This window comes from Rattus rattus, chromosome 3 (genome assembly GCF_011064425.1).
Source record: "Rattus rattus isolate New Zealand chromosome 3, Rrattus_CSIRO_v1, whole genome shotgun sequence".
In the NCBI taxonomy this organism is placed as follows: domain Eukaryota; kingdom Metazoa; phylum Chordata; class Mammalia; order Rodentia; family Muridae; genus Rattus; species Rattus rattus.
Genome location: NC_046156.1, coordinates 91,902,270 through 91,926,111, shown reverse-complemented (window position 1 = coordinate 91,926,111; position 23,842 = coordinate 91,902,270). Strand labels below are relative to the sequence as shown.

General features: G+C 40.2%; 1 protein-coding gene across 4 annotated transcripts in view; it reads left to right on the top strand.

The window, feature by feature from the left end:
* Mme (membrane metalloendopeptidase) overlaps positions 1 to 23,842 on the top strand; it is a 110,296-nt gene that overhangs the window by 23,099 nt on the left and 63,355 nt on the right. Inside the window, exons 1-3 of one of the 4 annotated variants that reach the window (XM_032898308.1) lie at positions 4,185 to 4,274; positions 8,620 to 8,789; positions 9,473 to 9,508. In XM_032898308.1, the coding sequence (XP_032754199.1) occupies positions 8,630 to 8,789; positions 9,473 to 9,508 (196 nt within the window). In that variant the 5' untranslated portion in view covers positions 4,185 to 4,274; positions 8,620 to 8,629. Of the gene's footprint in view, positions 1 to 4,184; positions 4,275 to 4,492; positions 4,537 to 4,729; positions 4,981 to 8,619; positions 8,790 to 9,472; positions 9,509 to 23,842 lie in introns of those variants that run through there. The other 3 variants (XM_032898309.1, XM_032898307.1, XM_032898310.1) reach the window with 3 other exon arrangements.

The window sequence follows — 23,842 nt, the reverse complement described above, 5'->3', positions numbered from 1 at the left end:
TTTAGATATTCTCTATATTATTGCTGCTTGTGAATCTGATTCATCAAATATTGAGAAAAGTACATTGAAAAAACCCATTACCATCATGAATTATTAATGTCTCTTTCTAGTTCTGTAATTTTTAAAAATACCTACTTTAAATGTATGCTACTGGATATATTCCAGAACTGAACAGTGCTGCTAAAATGACTACATTTCAGTAAGGGTAAAATTTAGGGTTTTTTTTTGTCTCAGAAAATTCCACACTAACAATCATATATATATATATATATATGTGTGTGTGTGTGTGTGTTTGTGTGTGTGTGTGTGTATATATGTTTGACTTAACTATTTCTACCATTTTGCATTCGTTTATACTGTAGCTTTATTTTAAGTTATCTCTCCTTTTAATTTGTTTTGTTTTGTTTTTGAGACAGGTTTTCACTATTAACCCTGGGTAGTCTGGACTATGTAGAGCAAGTTGGCTCTGGGCTCATAGAGATCAGGCTGTCTCTGCCTCCAGAGTGCTGAGATCAAAGGCATGAACCTTGACTTCCCACAAGGTATATCTCTTTTAAACAAAGCCAGCTAAATTTATTTTATTCTAGTCCTTGTCTCCCAACTGGACACACTGTCTAATTACAGTTACAGCAACGGACCTATTTATCTTATTTTACCACTTTACCTCTGCATTTAGTTCATTGTTTTCTACACTTGATCTTAGCAAAAGGCTGACAACTGATATGTGCATTCTTTTCTCATATTAATTTTTCCACTATGTTGTGTTAGAGTTACTTTTATTTAATTCCAGTTTTTCATCTCTCCAAGACTTGGGCTTATGTAGTCTATTTTAACCCTTTTATGGCCCCATTAGCAATCTCTATTGTATAAATAATAAAGTCTAAAATTAATATCATTGTCTTCCATCCCAACAACAAAAGGCCTTTGGGATCCTGTGGCTCGCACATCACGTTCCCAGTCCTTCAGTGATCCTTTCCGACACCCACACTTTTTACAGGTAGCTTTGCTGACTGACCTGTGCCTTCAGAGTGACTTGTAGCTCTTTTCTTAGCTTTACCGTTCCTTCTCCTGCATGAGATAGTCTATCATTTTATTTCAGAACAAACTCTTTCTAAGCATTTTTCATAGTAAAAGTCAAATGACGGTAATTCAGGCTTTATTTCCAACAGTCTAGCTGAGATCGCTTTATTAGAAACTTTTAGCTCAGGAACTTCCAAGCCAATATTCAAACGTCTACAGTTTGACCTGATCATAAATTGTTGCAGAAAAATTTTTTGCAAACTATAGTTTTTTGGGGGGAGAAAAAATCTACACGCTGGCAACGATTTGAAAAGATTTACATTCTCTGGAAATGCTGAAGAAATACATAACTGGCAGCTCAGCTCTGTGCTCAGTGGGGGGTGGGGCCGGAAATGGTGGGAGCGAAGGGAGCGAATTGTTTTTAGCTCCCTTTTCCATTAAGGATGTCTTCTCTCCTGCCCAGCTTACTACAGGAATGTTTGGTGTGGGTTTTAACCTTGCTCTGGATGATGCTTTGTATGAGGTCCTCAGGTCACGCAAGTTCCTTGAAAATCTAACTCTTGGTCCCTTAGCTTTGGCAAGCTTTCTGAGACAGGTAGATAGAGCACCATTTCATATGCGCACACCCTTCTGGGCTTCTGGCTTCCCCTGATTCTTTTGGCTTCTGAAGCCTTTACACTGTCCTTGGTTTAGTGGTGCAATTGGCCTGATCTCCAAACATAGTTTATGAAGCCTTATGTTCCAGACAGGAGCTGTTTCTAAGGATTTATGGTACATGTTGCCAAAACAGATGCACCCCACTACTGGTAGCTTGCAGAAGGCCGTCAGGATTGCGACTTTCTCCCTCACTCTGATAACTAAGCATGCAGAAGGACCTTGGACACTTTGCTCAGCTTTTGGTTTCTGTTTACTTCCTAGAAGCACCTGAGAGCTCCTTTAAGACCCTTAGAAGAGAAACGATTTCAAACTTGCATAACCTCCTCAGAGAAAAGGTTTAGCATTCTTAACAAGACCACTATGTTTCTAATGAACTTTAGTGAGATTAAGACTTGTATTAAACGAAGTATCTGCCCACACTGTCACATGTCTGAGACAGAAGCTCAAAGTCAAAGTTTAATGATGACGTCAGGTCAGGGTTTTTACTTCTTTTTGACATGGATTCTAAATTCATTATTTTTCTAGCAAAATGTTCTTCCCATAAACATTTCTCCTTCGTGTAACAAGACTGAAATAAAACGATGACATTGTTCTTAACTATTCTGCAAAGGTTTGTCATTAATAACTCTTTAATTAAGTAAAAATAAAATCAATTTTCAGCTCAAAGTTGATAGTCATAATAAGTAATTCTAACCTAGTTTCTATTGTTATCAAAACATTCTCCAGAGTTAAGGGTATTGCTCAGTGGCTGCTCAAATACTTCTGCATACTTTCTGAGACAGGTAAGTAGAGCACCATTTCATATGCGCACACCCTTCTGGGCTTCTGGCTTCCCCCGATTCTTTTGGCAAGGCCAAAAGCAAGGCCCCAGGGTTCAAGCACTTCCTTTAGGTGAAAGAGATATTCTTGAATTTTGTGGATATGCTAGTTAACTTTACAAAAGAAGAAGACGTTTAAAACTTCAATGAAGATGAAAAAACAAAAACAAAATCAAATGAGAAACATTCAACTAGGTTATGACCAAGCACATAAGCTTAATTTTTATTTCTAGTTGAAACATGATTTTTTGTAATATTCTGACCAAACTTCCCTCTCTACCAAAACTTATTACTATACTAATCAGACATACATTAAAATTTTAAAGCTCCTTGTTCCATATGAGAAATTTGAGAACTAGTGCTTTCTTTCTCCCTTCCTCTCGCTCCCTATCTCTGTCTGTCTGTCTACACATACATATACACATATATTCTCAATTTGTTTTACTGTAAAATTTAGATGCTTTGATAATTTAACTAAAATATAATAAAAACACGTGTGTTGGTGAAAAACATCTAGATTTCTTCCCAAGAGAATTTGAGTAAATCTCTCTTCTGAGCATCGATCCTCTGCAAAAACAATCTGAGTCAAGATGACCCGGGTTCAAATTCCATTTGAGATACTTCCCAGAGTGTTTGCCAAGTTGCCTCTGCTTATCTGTGAGAAGTCACACATCTCTGTTAGCCTAGCCAGGAGGACAAAGATGTGTTTGTAATGCCCACAGAGAAGGAACGAAGCATGGGCACTTCCGTTTGAAGGTGTCGAACTGAACTTACCACATCAATTGAATTATTTTTTCTGGAAATGTCTTTCCATGATACTCATTATTTCTTTAATATACATTGCTTATCTTTATCTTTAGCTTTTTTTCTAAAAAAAATTAAAACAAAACACAAAGTTGGTTAGGGCAAAAGGAGTAAAACATTTTAACATTCAAAGATAGTTTCAAGTTCCCGAAAGTCCATTTCTGTTTGGGTATGATCGCACCTATGGACCAAGTGTGATGTTTAAAACTTGTGATTCTGAAAAGGAGAAGGATCAGAAGGATACTCTATATGTACAACTCTGTATGTACTTGACATTGAATAACTTCACTGAAATCCTCGGGCGGGGTGGGGCAGAAAAGTTTAGCCTTTCTGAGTTTTTTTGGTTATAATAGCTGCTAAAGGCAGTTTCCGTAAATTATTTGTCTCTGCACAAAGTCAATCTTTCTTTCTTTGACAAATTCATTGCCTTGGGTTTAAGAGAAACCCAGAAACACAAATAGACAGGGGGTGGAGTGGTGGTGGGGGGTGGGGGAAGAGGAGAGGAGAGAAGAGAGAAAGGAAGGAGGAAGAAAAGAAGACTTTGAAAAGATAGGAAGGAGAGTGAAGGACAAGGGAAAACAGAAAGAGCAAGAGTATGTGAGAGAGAAGCATCATGGTCTTGGTCTGTTAGAGAATGAGAGCCAGCAATCAGCACTACAGAATCCCAGAGAGACAGTGTATTATTGTCTTGAAAGCCACAAAGCTAAACAATTCCAAGAATGTCTGGCAAAGCCCTTTTGGGAAGGGCAAGGTGGGGGACTAACTGGGAGAGGGAGCCCCCTCCGCCCCTTTACTCGGTGTGACAGGATTTGGGAGACCTGGCGGAAACCTTCAGGTCACCCGGGGAACTGCTCTCGCGGCTGGTCCTGTGCGGCGAGGCGGGGGGTGAGCGCGAGGCGCGCGGGGCGCGGAGATGTGCAAGTGGCGAAGCTGGACCGAGTGCAGGCGTAAGCTGCTGAGCGGCTGAGGCGAGGGGTGAGTCTGGGGTGAGGGTCCAAGGGATGCGGGCTTCCCGGTTGCCCTCCCGCCCGGAGTCGGAGTGGGGCCTGGAACCTCCCGGGACTCTGGCCTCGTCCCACTCTGCGCGCTCGGCGCTCGGGCGCACCCTGGGGACCGCACCGAGGGGTGGGCGCTCGCCTGGGCTGGGGGCTACTCTGCCTGCGGCCGTCCTGGTCGATGCGCTTATTGGTCGGGATGTGTCTGCTCAGTCGCCTCCAACTTCTCCCCAATCACACTGGTGAGTCACCGGAGAGCGAGCGACCGGGCACGGGGAGCGGGGCACCAGTGTCCCCGGGGCGCCGGGAGTCGGTGGGACGGGCAACAGGAGGACGAAGCGGGCGGGGGCCGGGACGCACGGAGCAAGGACAGAGGCCGTGGTACCGCGCGCTGCGGGCGCCCGGTGCCTGGTCGCCGCGGGCGGAGGAGGCGTGTCCTGGGCGGGAGCCGCCACTGGGACCTGAGAATGTGGGGAGGGGAAGGGACCGAGAGGGCGACCTGGAGGAGGACCCTGCGAGTGATGTCAGGTCACCTCCAGGTTCATTTTCATAGCTTCCTGCAGCCTCCGCCCAGGAGTTCTGTTTGGTGACCGAGAGCAGCGCTGCCAAATTGCACCGGGGTTCATTTGGGGGCTGGGAATTGGCCATTCCGCTGTACAGACACTGTTTTTATTTTAAAAAGCAAGGTTTGTTTTCATTTTAGTTTCTATCGGATTCTCTCCTCAATTAACTCACTTTTCTAGTTTTCAATTTTCTTAACCTAAATGTCTTTTCACAATCCCACCTCTTCATCGTGCTTCGAACCTTGGCTTCCTATTATATAATTCATGCTTAAATCTGCCAAAGGGTTGGCTGGCGCGGGGTGGGGGTGTTCTTTAGTAGATGCAAGTTTTTAAAGACCCTTTCTTACTTAACCTATCCCGATCTATTTATACTCTTTAAAAATGAGAGTAACTATAAACGGGTATTCCTCTGAGCCTCTCGGTCAAGTCTATTCCTTGTCCATAAGCGGCTCACATGGATTTTATTAAACTGAAAACTAGTAACTGACTTGCAGCGCCAGCGTTTGGAAGCTGCTATCGGCAGATTGGCCCTGAGGGAGTGGAGCTGCACGCTCTTGGATTTTTTTTTTTTTCCCTCTTTCTTTCCTTCAAGTTCTCAAAAATGTTTGTTGTGTTTTGGACTTGATGTTGTTTGTCTTGGGTTGTATAGCTCCACTGAACACGAGAGCAACGTGGATGGGACTTTTCATGTCAGAACTCACTTCAGGAGAAGGAAACACCTACTAGTTAATGTGGGTGGGGCTGTCTTCTGAATTCCTTCTTCACCTTCCGTGGACACAATCTAAATATGAAACCGGCTTCTTCCTACTTTGCCTCAGTTTCCATTAATGCGAACTGTAACTCCGAAGCACCGCCACAGGGACTTACAGACCTGTATTGTCGCAGTATCACAGTGTGCTCTGACGGAAAATTGCTTTGCTCCACCTTTCTCTTTAACCGATCAGTTATCTTCCAGGCTTCAAAATTTGACGTTTGCTGATGCTGATGCTTGGAAGGAAATGCATCTTATACCCAAGCAAAAATAACAGTGTGTTCTTTTGCTGATGTTGCCAAGTTGAAGTTTGTGGAGTTTCTTTTGAGTCTGAACTCCAGATTCTCTGTTCTCTTATTGTCTGTTTTGGCATTTGCTTTTTAGTTTAAGAGTTCCCCCCCCCCCATGTGAAATGTTTTAAGAACCTAGGTATGCGTTTGCTTCTCCTACTACAAGCATTGACTTTGCACTGCGTTTTGTATTCTGATCTGTCTGCCTTCACATCACCGATCTTTTAAAAGTGTTTGGATGTGGTTAGATTGGATCTTAAGGTAACTGAAGATTTGTGATGTGTTCCATCTTGAGGTATTCTGGCTTAGATTTTCTTATTACAAGATAATGAATTATCTTGAACTAAGTGGAAATGAAGGGCAAAGTTAATAGGAGGTTAATATTGCAGCATTTCTGCTTTTTACCAGTGTCTAAAAGTAGTACACTAAGAAAAAAAGAACTTCTGAAGAATTGCAAAATCTTTAGAAGAAAGGTTGAAGTATGAAATTTTGATTCAAAGATGATTTCCTTTGATGCAGGTAAAAAGACTAAATATCTTGTTTACTTTACACTATTTGTTTCCCTATAGCTACTCCTACAGCCTTAGGTACCTAACTGTCACCCTTGTCACCCTGTTCAAGGGTAAGGAGGGAGTAAGCAATAACCCAGAACTGAGAAATGCCCGCCTACTAGCTTTCCCTCACCAAGAAGCTTGGTGGCGCCAGAGAGCACTTTGACTTAAACTGATCCGCGGCCCCTGCTCCAAGCTTTACTTTCCAGACTAACTAGCTTTGATTGAGGCTTCTAGAAAGGACAAAAACAAAAATAAACGACGGCGACAACAAAAAGGCAAAACAAACAGATAAAGAAGCAGCTCTTTATTTAAACATTTAAGGGCAGTAGGGAAATCCTCAAGCAGATGTGCTAATACTCAAATTCTGGGGGTCCAGGGAACCTGTTCTTTGTGCTTACTTCTCTGTTAAGGGAGAAAGTATTAAATTTGTCCCTGTCTTCTCCTTGCCCAGCCACCACTACTATTAAAATAGCGGTACGATCAATGCAATTCTATATCATCGCCCCGGGAGCCGCGAGGCTAAGCTAACATGAGTTACATAACCATTAAATAAGGCATTTCAACAGTCAGGTACATTACATTCCACTTTTATTGTACAGACACGGTTTTCATTGTCCAGTAAAGTATTTTTATTTGATAGTCCTTGCTTAGAATGTCATGTAATCAGGAGGACAAACGGCTTAAGACTTTGAATCCAGTTTTTTAATGACTATGTGTGTTTTATTATTGATAAGTCACTAGAGAAAACAAATCTCTACCTGTCTGCTGAGTCTCAACAATACTTCAAATTTATAGTCATGTTCTACTTTGTAGCGCCTCAGTTTCCATCAGACGACTTGTAACTGTTCGAGGAAAGTCTTTACTGATGAGAACATTTCTCAGCAATTGCTTCATCTAACAGCCAAATTCTATGGTTAATTTGTATCGAGTCAAAAAAAAAAAAAAAAAAGCTAACTTGTTGTTTAAGGAGTCCTTTCCCGAAGTCACGCAGAAAGGTTGAAGTTTCTGTAAGCTTTGCTCAGCAATTTTTAAAGAACCATCTGGCCTCTAAAGAAACCATGGAATCTAACCATGGCCTTATATACCCTTAGTTTTTCACCATAAATTTCTGTATGGATGTCTGAAGTACCTTTTACTTTACATGGCACTGTTGCATGCGAAATTGTGGCCCAGTGTTCCTTAGGTATTGCTTAGCTGTGTCATCTTGAGCAAGCTGATTGGTTTCGCTGTTTTCCAACTTTGGAAATTGGGGTATTAACATCCACTCCGCAGAGAATAGGAGAGTGAATGTATAAAACATTAAAAATCGTACCTAACATCTAGCTAGAACTCCAGAAGTCCCACCTATGGTTAGAAGTATTAATATTTTTAATTAATTATAACTATATATTCTGCAAGTGATATGCTGAAGGAGAGTTTACTTAATCATGTTTGGGTTTTTTTCCTCCTTCAATCACACAATAAACACTGATGTGGTTATTGTCTTTCCCCCTGAAATATAAACCACATTTTGTCCATTCAGTGCCCATCTTCAAGAATGCTGTCTAACCCATTCAGACATACCTTATCTGCAAGGGAAACAATTTTGAACTTTAAAAATACAAGTTGTTTTCAAGGTAAAAGAAACTACTTTCAAGTGTTTATTCCTTTTGGTTTTTATCTGTATTTGCATTTTATATTTCTGCTTAGTCAATACTTTAAGATATTAGTCATTGATTTTCTTTTAACTTATAACAAACGTTGGAGCAAGATATGAAGTTAACCTTTAACAGTCCAAAGTTCACGTGAGTGAGCTTAAAACTTTCTTAATGATGGTTCAACAATTATTTGCTCATGACTATCAGAGGTGATGTGAGTATTTAATCAACCCTTTCTGGGAGCTTCAGTGATAGATACACATGTCTATTCTTTCTTAAGAACCCATACACCTGCGTGTGTGTCTCTGTGTGTGTCTGTTTAAGAAGAAAAGAATATAAGAAGTTGGTTGGGCCTGGAACCAATCAGATTCAAATGTATGTATATTCTTTATACGTTTTGCTTCCAGCTTTAACATTTTGACTTTTAGCAAGCAGTTTCTGACATACAGGTATCCTTTCTCTGAAATGCATGCATGTGCTTTTTTAAAATCTACTTATGATGTTTTTGTATGTATATGAGTAATTCACAGATTTTAGGTGATGGGAAGATCAGAAAGTCAGATGGATATAACTGATATCAATGCTCCAAAGCCGAAGAAGAAACAGCGATGGACTCCACTGGAGATCAGCCTCTCTGTGCTCGTCTTGCTCCTGACTATCATAGCTGTGACAATGATTGCTCTCTATGCAACCTATGATGGTGAGTGGCTCCCAGGCCCACCCAGAACCCAGTGCGAAAGGGGACCGACCCTGTTCGTGTCCTCTCAGCATTGACCTTGACACGCTTGGAGGATGCACAGTTTCACTTGGAGGTCAGCATCCGTATGTTAAAATGATAAACTTAGGATAAAATACACGATCCATACTCTTGAGCTAAGTTATTAATTGCAAAACACATTCAGTATCTTCATGTTTGTGAGACCTGTGCAATTTTGTTTGATTAAAATATACACAATTTTTTTTGTCTAGCTTCAGTAATAGCCGCTCACCAATTACTGTTGTGTGACTGCAATTTTAAAAGTTTTCTTGAGAGTCTAAGAACTCAGATTTTGATTTTCAGAAGTTTTTCACAATAAGAATTATTAAAGACTGGCTCTTTAATGAGAAAACATGATTGCAGAATGATGAATGAAGCATTCAGCTGCTTCAATATTTCCAGAGTTTAATTGGTGAATATGGCATAACAGCATACTTTTTTGCTTTTTAACCATCCTTAAATTTAGCATTTGCCTTTTATTCTTCTTTTAGTTTTTAATTAGTAAAAATAGTATACAATGTTTAGTATTACACTTACTTAATTGGCAGAATTTTTAGTAACAAAGGAAAAAATAACCTGGAAAATGTTATTATCAATACTTATAGATCTACTCTCTTTTTCTCTAGATGGTATTTGCAAATCATCAGACTGCATAAAATCAGGTAGGAAACTGTTTTTTCATTTACTAGTTTGCAGTTAATATATAATACTTAAAACGCAAATGTTAATGGAGATGTCTACTTTTGTCCTGCTCATGTGCATGCTTACTAAACTTATGTCAACAAAAAAAGGTATTTAATAGAAAATTAATCAACTGAAATATTCTGAGAGTGCCACTGCTCTACAATGATAACGGATTATTTCTGGTTTTGTGGCACTTGCTATGGGCTTAGAGAGAGAAAGTGAACACCAGACACCAGAACGGTGAACCTGTAATTAAATGCCAGTCATTAGAAAAGAATGACATACAGTTTGTGTGTGTGTGTGTGTGTGTGTGTGTGTGTGTGTGTGTGTGTGAGAGAGAGAGAGAGAGAGAGAGAGAGAGAGAGAGAGAGATAAGTAAGGATGTGAGAAAGGCCTGACACTGAGGTAGGACTTGACATTTAAAAGTATAAAAGAGAAAAGTATAAACAAGAAGAAAGAACAAAAAGGAATAAATCATGGAGGATGGGAATGCAACTTAGTGGTAGAGTACTGGAGTATTTGGCATTCATCCAGCTTTGGATTTAACCCATTACACACACACACACACACACACACACACACACACACACACACACACACAGAGAGAGAGAGAGAGAGAGAGAGAGATACACACACACACACAGACACACATACACACACACAGACACAAACACACACAGAGACACACATACACACACACATACACGTACAAGGGCATATTCTTGAAAAGCAGTGCCAATAGAGAGGCACTTTATACAAAACCTTAAAGATCCACAGGTAAGCTTTAGGGATGATAAAGGAGAAATATTATCTTGAATGGCTCAGTGACAGAGCCACAGCTGAAGGATGATTATGAATGGGTTGAGTGAGAAGAGATCACGTGAGGGGGAGAGCAGGGAGGAGCTGCCATGGTCAGGCAGGAAGGAGCCACAGAGCTTGGTCTGTGGGGTAATCCAGTGGTACTAAGACAACAGTGAGGGTGAATTGGGTGACTAAGACTGAGTTGGTAAATGACAGGAGGGAGATGAATGAGTTGAAAGGGAGGTCATGCTGTCGAATCCAAAGGACTGAGGAGGATGGTGTCAACTATCTCACTAGAACAGAAGTGAGGAGACAGATTATGATCTGCGTGTTATAACCCAGGCATAACTACCAGGTGAAGGTGGACTGCAGGTTGGCTGAAATGGGGCTTGAGAAGTGGGAGTTTGGCTTCGGAATCTCCTAGCTTACGGGTAACAGTAGAAACTTCAGAACTATTTGATATACCCAAAAGTGAAAAAGAAGAGGAAACAGAGGCTGGATTTAAGATGACATTAATAATTAGAGTAGAAGAAAAATAAAAGATAAGGAACAGAAACCCATGAAGCTATTGAAGTCACAGCAAATACTGTATTGCGAGAAAACAAGAAGGGCTCTTGACCCTTCTACAAGGAGAAGAAAGATGTTTCTTGGTACAACACCCTGGGATATGCTCTTTAACCTTTGGCAGTTAGCTATGTTCCTATCTGGGTTTTTGTTATTCTTTAAACTTGGCAATGTAATGATAGGAAATTACATTGAGGTTCTAGGCTGTGGTCTAATGTACTAAGTGTGTGCCCTTTGGCAATGGGTATTGCTTTTTGAATAGATATTTTGCCCTGAGTCTTGATTGTGATAGTCGTCCACTCTCCATCATGGTGTTTGACACAGGGAGCCTAAGAAGGACATGGTTGTAGACTGGATTGGAGTCATTTGCTGTTAACATAACAGCATGTACTTTCCTGTCCAGTGGTTTTAATCAGAAACAAAAACATGTCTCTATTCCCCCAGGGAAATAACTATACAGACACACTGGTTGAGAGATGCCTAGGGTCAGTGAAGAAAAGTTAATGTGAGTGAGGTTGCTGAAATTCCCATTTCCTCCTTCCCCTGGTCCTCCCATTCCTCTTTCTCGATGCCAGTTGTCCTGGCATATGCTCCTATTTTGAGAAACTTATCATTACATCCTGACCTGTAATGGTTAGTTCCTCTGTCCTTAGGACACTTGACATAACTCTTAGGTCTCTTAATCCATTGGTTTTCTGTTTTCTTCTCTGACTCTTCTTGTGTTTTGCTTTTGAAGAAGTTGGATTCTGATTATATAGGCAGATGTTTATAAAACTGTATAGGGATTTCCCACCAGGGATCTGGCAGAGTCCTGTAGTAGGAACCACCTCATGAAATGACATTTGGTGTCTCAAACCTTACATGTGGCTTGATATTTAAGAATATGGATTTTAAATAATGTTTGGAAAGTACCAATTTGCCAAAATTTATCTAATCTTTATTCCTAACCTGGGGATCATGACAAATATAACGTGTTTCAAGAGCATTGTCTTGGTCAAAACGTGTGAGTGTGGCAGAAACAGCCTTTGTGGTGTAGCTAGGCTTCTTATCACTTTGCTCTGTTGGGCTACAAGCTGTTAAGACACTTTCAGATTGAGAGCTACTATTTCTCCCAGGGGAAAAGGTGAGGACCACATGCACTTCACCTCACAGACACTGATATTTGCACTCTGCTCCCTTATGCTCTTATACATGCAGACAGATAGACGGACAGACAGACAGACACGCGCACACACACACACACACACACACACACACACACACACACACGTGTCCATAAATCATTTCTGTCACCGAAGAGGCAAGTTCTTTTAGAAGTTGTTTCAAGTAAAGAAATCTCTAGAGAACATCTTAGACTGAAGAAAGGATTATATGAGAGTAAGCAGAACAGAGTAGGTAGAGAAAAGAAAGACAGGAAGAAGTGTGCTGAGAAAAGGAGAGTGTCCTAGTAACAATTCTACAGCCATTTTAAGTGACTTGGAAAGTTCAAACCTGAGCACAGAAATCCTTTAGAATTTGGGAGGTAGGCAAGATGCTTACTTTAATTGAAAGGAGATTCTAATGTTCTCTCAGTGTGCAGGAACTTCCTGACAGGTGCACTTCAAGAACTAGAAGGGAAAACACACTGAGGGAAAAACTGATTAGTAAAGTCTATGGGTCTTATATATTTTAGATCTGAGCAGCTGTGATTTTGTAATACATATAAAGTAATGTTTACAATGCATCATTTTAATGCATAAAACAAATACTCAATAAAACAAACACTACTCAACAAATAACAAGTTAAGGCAAGGCTGGAAATTTTAGCTTAAAGCTATGTCATTTATCATTTATTTGACATTTAACAGCGTGAAAAACTTAGAATTTACGTGTGGTTCTGTAAATTTCTGTTTGTAATCCTGAGTTCAGTAACAGACTTCTTTTGCACTGTAACCTTGCTAACTAAAAAGATTTCCCCAAATCTTATGTTTTAAGTCAAAGCTTCTTTATCTTATTGCTGACATTTTGGCATGGGTAATTCTTCACATTATAAAATGCTCAACGGTACTCCTAGTTTCTAGCCACTAGATGCTCAGTAGCAAGTTGCATCTACCTACTGCAACAACTAAAAAGAAAAGGAAAAAGTCTTTGTATATTATCAAATGACCTTTAAAGGCAGCTGCATAACTTCGGTAGGATAGCGCTGTTTTAAATAACCTGAACTGATCAGTCTTTTCATTTTATGAGTGAAATAATCACCCTCCTATCTGGTTCCATCTATATATTCCTTATACATCACTTTATATGGTACCAGGGCCTTTTAAAAGGTGTGGTGGGCTAGTGTGGGTAAACTAAAGAGTTTGAAATGGAAATGACCCAGTGCAGATATAAGGGTCCTTAATAAGACAAAGAGAGCAGAGCATCTGAGCCACCACAGAAGCAGAGGAAGCAGAGACCTCACTGTTATAACCACACTTTTACCACTGGAGGCTAAAAGGCAGAGTGGGCGAGTGTCCCGGAGCATGCAGAAGAAATTTAGTTTCTCCAATCCTTTGTGGCATTCTGACATCTAGAACTGTATAATAGTATGTCTGAGGCATGCAGCATTATGTCTTTATTTGAACAGGTGAACAAACTTGGGCTAGGACTCCAAACAGGCAACATGGCTCCAGAGCCTGCACTCATAACTACTTCTCTATGTTGTTTCAAAGGAGATCAAGAGTGTTTGAAAATTTCAAAACTCTATGCTTGTGTAACAGTTTAGAGGCATAGAGGCTTCCTCTTTTGCAAGCATGTGGAGCTAAAAAAAAAGTAAGACGACGAAGAAAGATGGAATCCAGATGGAGAAATGTTTAAATATCTCTTAGACCCCATCATAATGCAGCAAATGCAGACTAATGCAGTGCCTTCATGTGTGCAAAATGCTAAGGTATCTGAAGAGATAAAGGAAGCACACATAGGTGTACTCAGGCATCTTCCCTTTTCATATAAAGTCATCATGGTGGCTTCATCCTCTTGGCCAGATCAAATCCCAATCCCCTTCTTATAAAGGTCTCATTTCTAGACATCATAGCTCAGTTTAAGGGGATTACATTTCAGTATATGCACCTCCAGAGGATATGTGCAAAAGCCGTGTACCAAAGAGGAGGATTCCAAGAAGCAATGTTGGTAGGGTAACCCTAAACGCTACAGAATCTAGAGAATCTGGGTTAGGACATAAGAGCCATGGAGTTCAGAGAGAGAACTGTTCTGTGGTACAGTTCACACACTGCACAATACCAGGGAACCTCAGGGGGAAAGGCCTGGAGCGCATGGAGACTTAGATGGCGCACGAGGAAAACTAGATTATGATTTGGGGCTTTCTTTTACTTTACTTCTGGGCTAACCAAGCAAACTTTGATGAGTATTTAATTACCCACACCAGAGAAGGGATGTTCTGTCCACTTGAAATATTTATCACGGTGAGATAATGAATTCACATTCTGATTTAATTATCATTTTTGTATGCCTTGACCTATAACCCTGAAGTAAAATGAATATTCCAATATGTGGTCATTTTTATAACTACCAGATGGTAGTAGTAACCCAGAAACCTTAGCACTAACTCGTCTTCTGGCAGCAACAGGGCATCTCTGTTCCCTAAAGACCTTAGTCTTTGTCATCTGCCCATTAACACAATGAATCCTCCATGTAGAGAAATGGAGAAGTACACAAATACAGGGAGGACTGTAAGCTCACTCTTAGGGTTTGCAAGCCCTGTAACAAGCTTCTAGAGCAGATGAGGCTGTTTTATTATGTGAGTTTGAAAAAATCCTGCAGGCAGTTAAGTAAACAGAACATGTCTTGGAGCAAAGACAGCCAAAGCAGGCCTTTGTTGGTTTCAATGTACCATGCAGAAACTTACTTCCAGGGACCTCTTATATGTTTCCTTAAATGTCTCTAGTCAAAATTAACAAATCAGGATCTTTCATTTAAATCCTTTTAAAGAAAGGGAGCCAATCCCTACACACATACACACACACACACACACACACACACACACACACACACATTCTTATCACCTGTGAAAAGTTAAAACACTAGCGTACCATAACTTTTTTAGGTGTGGCTGAGGATGATAATGTAGATAAATTAAATTAATCATTTAGTGTGTGAGGGATAATAGGACCTAGTAGGATTCTTTAGACTTCAAATGTCAAGTTTAGAGCTGTAAGAATCACGTATTTGTAAATATGCTGAATGTAAACTGTAGTCAGTAATTTTTATGAGGGTCCTGGCTTTATAAACACTGAGGAGTGAGAGACATAGTAAGAACCATGTGCTGGTGAAGGAAGGAAGGGTCCTGCTTTGTCTTGCACAGGAAAAGGTGGCCTGGTGCTTTCTACCAGCCCTTTTGTCTGATGTGCATTATATGTTATGAGAGAAGTTAAAAATAACATTAAAAGGAATCATAAGAAGAAAATTCCCCCAACTTAAGTCTTGAAAATTGTCATTCTTTAAGACCATTTAGCAAAGGGGATTGGGAACTGGGGAAGAGGGTGCTAGTATTTTTATTCTGTTCTTAGACTGATTGAAATCTGGATCCTCATATTCTCCTCTCTCTTTTAAAACATCCTTTCATCAGACGTACTAAAGGAATTCTCCAGAAAGACAGAAATAATACCTCCTCCAAGTGTGAGAGAAAAAATCCAAATATAAGAAGTAATTGTCATATTATGAGAATTGACCCACAAGATTACCCAATTTTGACTAGAAAACATTAGCTAGAAAGATTCTTTGAATGGCTCCTATTGCTTGGTCAGCCATGTGCAGAACATTGGTAGTTTAATCAATGATGAGGTGCCTGGACGGCCTGAACATGTGTACATCCTACAAGACCACATTGCTCTGTAACATCATAGCCATCTTAGTTTGTATTAATAGGCTATACAATGTTTTCTGAAATCACTTAAAGATGCATATCTTGGAATAAATCCATTATTAACTGACTGCATTAGGATTATATTGATGAAAAATTTCTGGAAACCCAACCAAGGAGTTCAGATTATTTCAGGATTGGGTATTGGAAGCATAGTTGCCATCTTCGGAGGTTTGACTTATAGACATAGGTGACCCTCTGTGTCAATGATCTGATACACGCCAGACTGGTAGGCCCACATAGAGCAGCCACCAGGGAACAGACAGCAGGGATTGTCCTCTGGAAACAGGTATGATGCAAAAGTCCTGTTTTCAGCTTAACTAATAGAAGTCAGCCAGATTTGTTTTTAACCTGTAATTATAGGCTTCTTTGTATTAACTAGATTCTTTAGTATTTTTCCTAGCCCCAACTTTTCCTTCCTAATCAAACAAATAGAAATTTATGTTACACATCTCTGAAATGCTACTGTCACTGTTTTTGCAAATTTGATAGAAACCTAGATATTTGTAGGAAAAAGGAATCTTAGCGAGGAACTTCCTCCATCAGATTGGCCTGTTGGTGTGTGTGTGTGGGTATTTTCTTGATTATTGGTGACTGTGGGAGGGTTGAATCTACTGTGAGCAGGTGGGCCTGGGCCATTTAAGGAACATAACTGAGCAACGGCAAGGAAGCAAGGCAGGAAACAGCATCCTTTCATGGCATCTGCTTGGCTCTGGGTTTCAGCTTGGAGCTCCTGCCCTGGCTTCCCTCCATGATGGACTGTAACTTGTAAGCCAAATAAGCCCTTTCTTTCCCAAGTTAATTTTAGTCCCAGTGTTTTATCAAGGCAACATAAATTAAACTAGGGGACCCTCCTTGATTATTAGTTGATATATAATTTAGGAATAAAACCAATTAATAATTGGATGAAAAGAATCAATTCCAGAAAGAGAGATGTGCAGAAAAAGTTGCAAATTTCATTTTAAGAGAGATGTAAGTGTCATGAATAATTAAAGCTCAGTCATCTGAAAGCTTTCTGCCTTCTTTTTCCACTAAGAAACTTTTAGCATCAGAGAGCTGGTGTGTAAGTTCTGGCCACATCCTGTGTTATTGGTGGGTGATCTTAATTAAGTCATTTTAGGTTTGCTGCATTTCATTTTCCTTATCTGCAAAACTGGAATTAAAAAGCAAAGACAAATGACAGCTCATTTCATACTGCTCTTCCGGGGAGATGCACCATGGGTATAAGCCCAGGCATATTTTATTTACCCTCTTATTTCAGGAATATAACGAATGTGACATTTAAATCTTTTCACTGAAAATCAAATAAAATTATTTTTTAAATAAACGTTATGACAGCAGAAGCATGCTCAACAACGACGACTCATAAGACCATAGAGAAAAAAAAGAGAGAGTGATTTTGGATACTCTAATATTGAAGATGTTTTATCCTTCCTTGATATTTTCTTAGATGGCCATAGTCTAGTTTACATAGGTGAAGAGAGTGTAGGCTTTGGCCAGGTTAAAATGAGCTCAACCAGAAATGAGCACATAAGTCTACTTTCTGTAAGAGAAAAAGGAAAAAAAAATTAACCCAAACAGAACCTCCCAATGCCCAACCTCATTAGGAAGCCTAGCTGGTCTGTGCTCATCCATACTGACCTTTAAGACTCGATCTTTCTCCACCTCTGATTAAAATTTAAAAGTAATCCAGAGGGCTGAGGCAGAAGGACAATGACTGAATCCCTTTTTCAGAGTTCGGTGTTTGTACAAGGCATATTAGCATTAGCTGGGAACTCTCAGAAATGCTCATTCCCGGGGTCTACCCAAGCCTTACTGAATTTGCAGTTGTGATTTTAGCAAATTCCTAGTATGTTGACCTGTGCCAAGAAGTCTGAAAAGCAATAAAGAAATTATGATTTCCAACTACAGCACCTTAGTAGAATAATTTGAGAAGCTTTTGAAACATGCCCGTATAGCCACACATAACACTGTTTTTCCAGTTCAGTGTTCTTTATGTTAGGAGGAAAAGAAACTTAAAATAGTGTGCTTAGAAATTGCCTAGACATTGGTATTTTTTCGAAGAATGTACATCCTATTATCCTATTAATATGAAGGCAAATATTTACCTAGAGCAGGCACTAGCTTTTCATCAAGGAAGAGCATGATAAGGCCAGCAAAGTCAGAGGACATGTGTAGGGCTAACACAGCAGAGTATGATGGGGAACATGGCAAGACTGAGGCACTGCAAGGATGCATGTAAGGCTAAGTTAGAAAGGATGTGTATGAGGAGCTGAGGTGGTGACGAATGTGGAAGTGTTGAATGTTGGCATTGACAAGTGAGGTGATCATCATCTGTGCTGTGTAATCCATTTTAAAGTATTTAGAGTTCCTTTCTACAGCAATGGGAAATCAGAGAAGGATAAGTTTCAAATGAGACACATGATGTGATCTTGAATACTGAAGGATCACTGTATATTTTATTATAACCAAAGAATGGCTAGGGACAGGAGCTAAGCCTCTTATTCTGATCTTGATGAGGATTATGGTTGCCTTGTTCAATATTCACATATATTAATACATAAGATTGTATATTTTTGTAGAGTTCATTAGACATAGTGTTCAGAAAAACAGGGAAGGTGGTTAAAAAAAGAAATAAAGAAAACGTTTATGACTTGGAAGACTGGATAGGTGAAGCCACCCACCAAGCCAGCATACCCAAGGAAGAACGTCTAAATAGGTAGGGCAGACTGTAGACAGGAATTTGCCTTGAAGCCATTTAAATTTGAAGTACTTGTAATTTGTTTTCGAAGTAGGGTTCAAGGAAGTTGGGGCTGAAGATAAAGACATCAGCCCATGGGTAATAAGGTTGAGATCCCAGGAAGGAGATAGCATTGTGTAAAGCAACCTGTTTGGAAATGAAAAGAAACTCTTTCAAAAGTGACTGAAAGTTCAGTAATCTAGCTATCAAGATGAGAAGTCACTCTAGCAAATGCCAAGATTGAAACGACCACAGAATATGATTGAACACAGCTAAGAACCAGAGCAAGATAATACTAAAGCATAGAGAATGAAGTCAGGGATCCTGGTGGAAGATGCAGAAATGGTGATCTCTACAAGCAAGCACAAATGTCTGGGGAGAGTCTGACTAGCAGACCTCTGAGGCAGAGGAGTCGCCTCTTCCTCTGTTCTTCCTCTCTCACTGGGTGTGGGAGTCAGTGATGGTTCGAATGAGTCCACACATGAAACTGGAATCATAGGAAACTGAGTGGTCACCACTTTACAGTTTTGTACATGAAGAGGACAAATCTGTTCTCAGAGCAGGCTATAGTGAATGTAAGGTGAGTGGAACCCTAGAAAAGGCTGGCAATCACACCAGGATGCTGAGAAATCACACTAATGTGGAGTAAAGGTGATAGTCAGGGGTGTTCAGAGAAATCCTTATCTGGATTGTAGCAGTGCTTCACACACTGATGCCACCTGCGAAGACAGGTATGGACGAGCTGACTGCGAGGAGGGTGCCAAAGCCTTTAATAAGCAGAAATGAATGTCCCAGGAGTCAGGAGATGACAGATAAAGCAGGTGAGGCTGGGATGATTGAATGGCAGAAACCTTAATAAGTGCTGTAGAGTGCTGACTTGGTGATAATAGAAGGCTGATTTTGCCCGTTGACACTGAGTACTGTTCAAAGGAAGCCATTTTGTTTAAGCCAGAGAGCTAGAAAGAGCCTTCTAGGAGAAGGCCTGGAGATTCAAATCCTCTTATCTTCTTGGAGAAGCTGCCTCCAGAAATGCTTTCCTGATCCTCTTTTCTCCTGGGCCAAACCCTTCGTGCATCTAGGGGTGGGCTTGAGGGTGTCACTTTTCTGAAGGGAGGGGAGCATTAGCTCATTAAGACTAAGGTTTGAGAATCACAGGATGTGCCACATGATTTGTTCATACAGATTAGGGGTTTGGTTTGTGTGCTGCTGCTGTAGGTGATCATATCTCTCAAAAGCATAAACAGCATGTCCACGGAGGATGCTGGCAGGCCTACTGCGTGTCACATTGTTATGGGACTCTGTGATAATAGAATTATTAATGATTCATTTAAATTTATCCTTCTGTACTTCAGATAAAACTTCAAAATTAATCAGAAAGTTATTAAAGTGTTTGTTTAAACATTTCTCAGAGGCATGATCACTCTTCAGAATTAAAAAAAACAAAACAAACAGTTGTTGATTTCAGAAATCAAATTGCTCCCCTCCAATCCTCACCCCAGGAGTCTGATTACAGTGTCTTAGCCATGAAGGTAATGAAGGGGTCAGAGGCACTGTGCTGCCTAGATGATCAGGAAGCCTGCTGAAAGGAATTATGAGCTAACGACTAGCAAACACCATCATTTCCTTGTTCTTTATGGCTGGATAAAACCCCATTGTATTTCTGTATCCAGTCATCTGTTGGTGGAAACCTAGGCTGATTCTGTATTGGCTATTGTGAATGGATAAATATGCACTAAATACGGATGTTCAGGAATCAATGTCGATTGCTAGTTTAGATTCATCAGGATACATTTTTAGGCCTTGCATACCTGAAATATATTGTGCTTGTGTTTTTAATATTTGAGAAATATCTAAGATATTTGTACTGGTTTTGTACTGGTTTACACCCCCACCAGCACTGGAAATGTCCTTTTTTCTTAGATTCTAACCAGCATTTGTTTTTGTTTGTTTGTTTGTTTGTTTTGATTTGGTTTTTTTAAATAATGGCTACACTGATTCCTCCATGAGACTTCCTGAGCTTCATCCACTGTTAGGCTGTGGGTGTGTCTGTCTCAGTCAGCTACTGGGCTGTCTCAGAAGTCAGTTAAGCTAGGATCTTGTCTGCAAGCATAACAGAGTGTCAGTAATAGTGTCAGGAACTGGTACTTGTCCATGCGATGGATTTCAAGTTGGGACAGTCTTTGGTTGGTCATTTTCTCCATCTTTATTTTTTTCTTTTTCGCCGCACATCTTGTAGGCAGAAATCTAAGAGGATAGGGACACCATAGGAAGACCAACAGAGTCAACTAACCTGGACCCTTAGGGTTCTCAGAAACTCAACCTCCAAACAGAGAGTGAGCATGGACTGGATCTAGCTCCCAACCCCAAACACACATAGCAGATGTGCATGTTCGTCTTCTTGCAGATCCTCCAACAGCTGGAGTGGGGCTGTTCCTGAATGTGCTGCCTGTCTGTGGATCCCATTCCCCTAACTGGGCCATCTTCTCTGACCTCAGTGAGAGAGGATGCTCCTAGTCCAGCATAATGTTCTGGGGGAGAAGGGATGAACCTCAGGATGGTCTCCATCTCAGAGGAGAAGGGAGTGGGAGGAGCTGCGAGAGGGGGTGGCAGGAGAAGGGTATAGCAGGAGAAGCAGGACTGAATAAATTAATTAAAAATAGCCATGCTGATGGGAGGAGACGGAATCTCAGTGTCCTTTTTTATTGGAGCTCCTTGCAGCTACAAGATAAGGATTTTATATATTTATTGGCTATTTGTACTTTACTTTTTGAGAACTGTCTGTCTGATGCTTTCTTTTGTATGTTATTTATTAGATTGTTTGATTTGTTTATCAATTCCCTGTCAGATGTGTACCTGGCAGCGATTTCCCCCATGCGGTCCCTATTCAGTTGTTTCTTCTGTTCTTCAGAGGCTTCCCTAATTTCACATAAGCCCATTTGTAAATTCTCAGAATTATTCTTTGAGCTCCTGAAGTTCTTTCCCGAAAGTCACTGCCTGTGCCTTATCTTCGTGTTTCCCTCTAAGAACTTCAGACTTTCAGGCCTTCTGATACAATCTTTGGCCTGTTGTGAGCTAACTTTTGGGCTGTGTGAACCATAGAGTCTAGCTGTTTCATTCTATGAGTGGAAGTCCAGTGTTCCTAGAACTACTTGTTGACTTATCTGTTTCCATGCCTATTTGGGGCGCCTTTGTTAACAGTTTGACGATTGTAGCTGGGTGGGTTTGTAGCCAGGTGGTCTGTCCCACTCAATTAGTCTGTCTGTCTCTGTGCTTGTTCTATGCTGATTTTGTTTCTGTCACTCTGTGTTATAATGTGAACTTAGGTTTTTGCGACACTGTAAAGTCTCTAGCACTGTTCCTTTTTGCTCAGAATTGCTTCAGCTGTTCAAAATTTTAGGACTTTTTGCCCCATTTCTATAGTGACTATCCTTAATTTTGATGGGAGTTACACTGAATCTATAACTCTTCTGGTAATATAGACATCTTCAGAAGCTAATTTTATTAATTAGATTAATCCTAATCCATGAGCATAAAATACTAAACACAGAATCAACCACAACTGATGGAGAGCTCTGAAGTAATCAATTGAAATCAATCACTTCCTTCAACCTCAAAGGTCTTGAGAGAACAAAAGAGCAATGTTAGCACAGTATATACCAAGACACTCATTTTATTTAGAGCTAGCCCTAAAAGACTAAATAAGCAGAGTGAGACTGCACATTAGCTTTTGGGCAATAAAGAAAAATAGAGGAGACAGAAGTAAATAAAAGGGGAAACAGTAAAGACAAGGAGAAGTGGGGCCAATCTAACCAAAGGAAGAGGAAGAAGAGGAACCAACAAAAATCACATCAGACAACCTGAAACATTTCTTGCAGTAGGACACTGAGGCAGGGAGTCCACAACCCCAAGCCCACCTATACCCATGGGAGAGCATGTCTCAAGAATAGAAAACAGAAAGGAAGAGAACACAGTGCAGGCCAAAGGCAGGACAAAGCTGGCCTACAAAATTAAGAACAAAGTAAAAGCACTATAAAAATGAAAGAAGGAGAAATAGACTAAAATTTTATATCGTACACATACATATAGGGAAGGATAAAGATAGACATTTTTAAAATGTAATTAAAAGTAGCAAAAGGTAAAATGTATAAGAAGAAGATGAAGAGAATTGATGTCCTGTGCCTGAGGTATGTCACTCACCTGAATCCAGGTGCAGAAGTACTGCATGCTTCCCCTGGCCTGGGTGGGGATGCAGTCTCTTAGCCTACTCTAATGGTAAAGAACTCAGCTCTTTGCCACCTTACTTTTCCCTCTCTGCCTGTCTAGATGTCTGATTGCCACTGAAGGAAGAGCCTTTACAATGCTTTTCTGCCTGTGTTGGTCTTTGTGTTGTTTGCCCTACAACCAGAGTATGTGGGCCATGGACTTGTCAGAGGAAGTTAGATTCCCTAGGTGCCTTTCATTCCCTAGGTCCCAAATGCATCTATCAGCAAACTTTCCATTGAGTGTCTTAGACCTTGGCACCTCTAAGTCCTTGCTTTCATTTGTCCCTCTTCCAAGGAGCCACTCTATGGCTCAGACCAGACTTCCACTCTGTAGAACATTGCACAGCTCTGATTCAAAAATTTCCCCTCTAGCAAGAGCAAATAGAACTAGTACAGACCTCTCAAATCGCAAAAGACTTATTTATAATCAGACCAGTGATCAAGTCATTACTTACAAATATTTCTCCCAAAATCTCTTAAGTTTTTGGCTTAATTTTCTGCTATAATGGCTTTAATCAGATGAAATTTAGATGCTTTTTCTACTTTCGGTATTCTGAAGCAAAATGAGTTCATTATTCCACAAACACATGTATGGAGGAATTAAAAATTATTTTAACCGAAAGCCAAAAATCCAAATAGCAGCAATATATGAGACTGAAAATTGTATTTTCATCTCATTTCCTTGACTCTAATAATGTAATATACACATAGTTGTGAACACAGCTGTGACTTTCTGAAAACCATGCACATCGTATTGGAGCAAGTCTCTGACAGTATGTTGAAAAGAAATGACACAAGCTCAACCTTAAAAGCCAGAATAATAAACGTACCCATTTTAAAAGTAGCTGCTGTGAAACTCTGTATACTACATACCAACTAAGGTTAAGAACACAAAGTCATTGAAAACAAGTGCAAGTGGAGAGATGTGAAAAGTTGACCTCATGGCGATACTCCACGTGGGGCCTAAGGGCAAGCTCAGCTTCATCAATGCAGCCTGAAACTCACTGGGTCCAAGGTCAGTGATTCAGTGTCTCCATGTCCAGTCAGC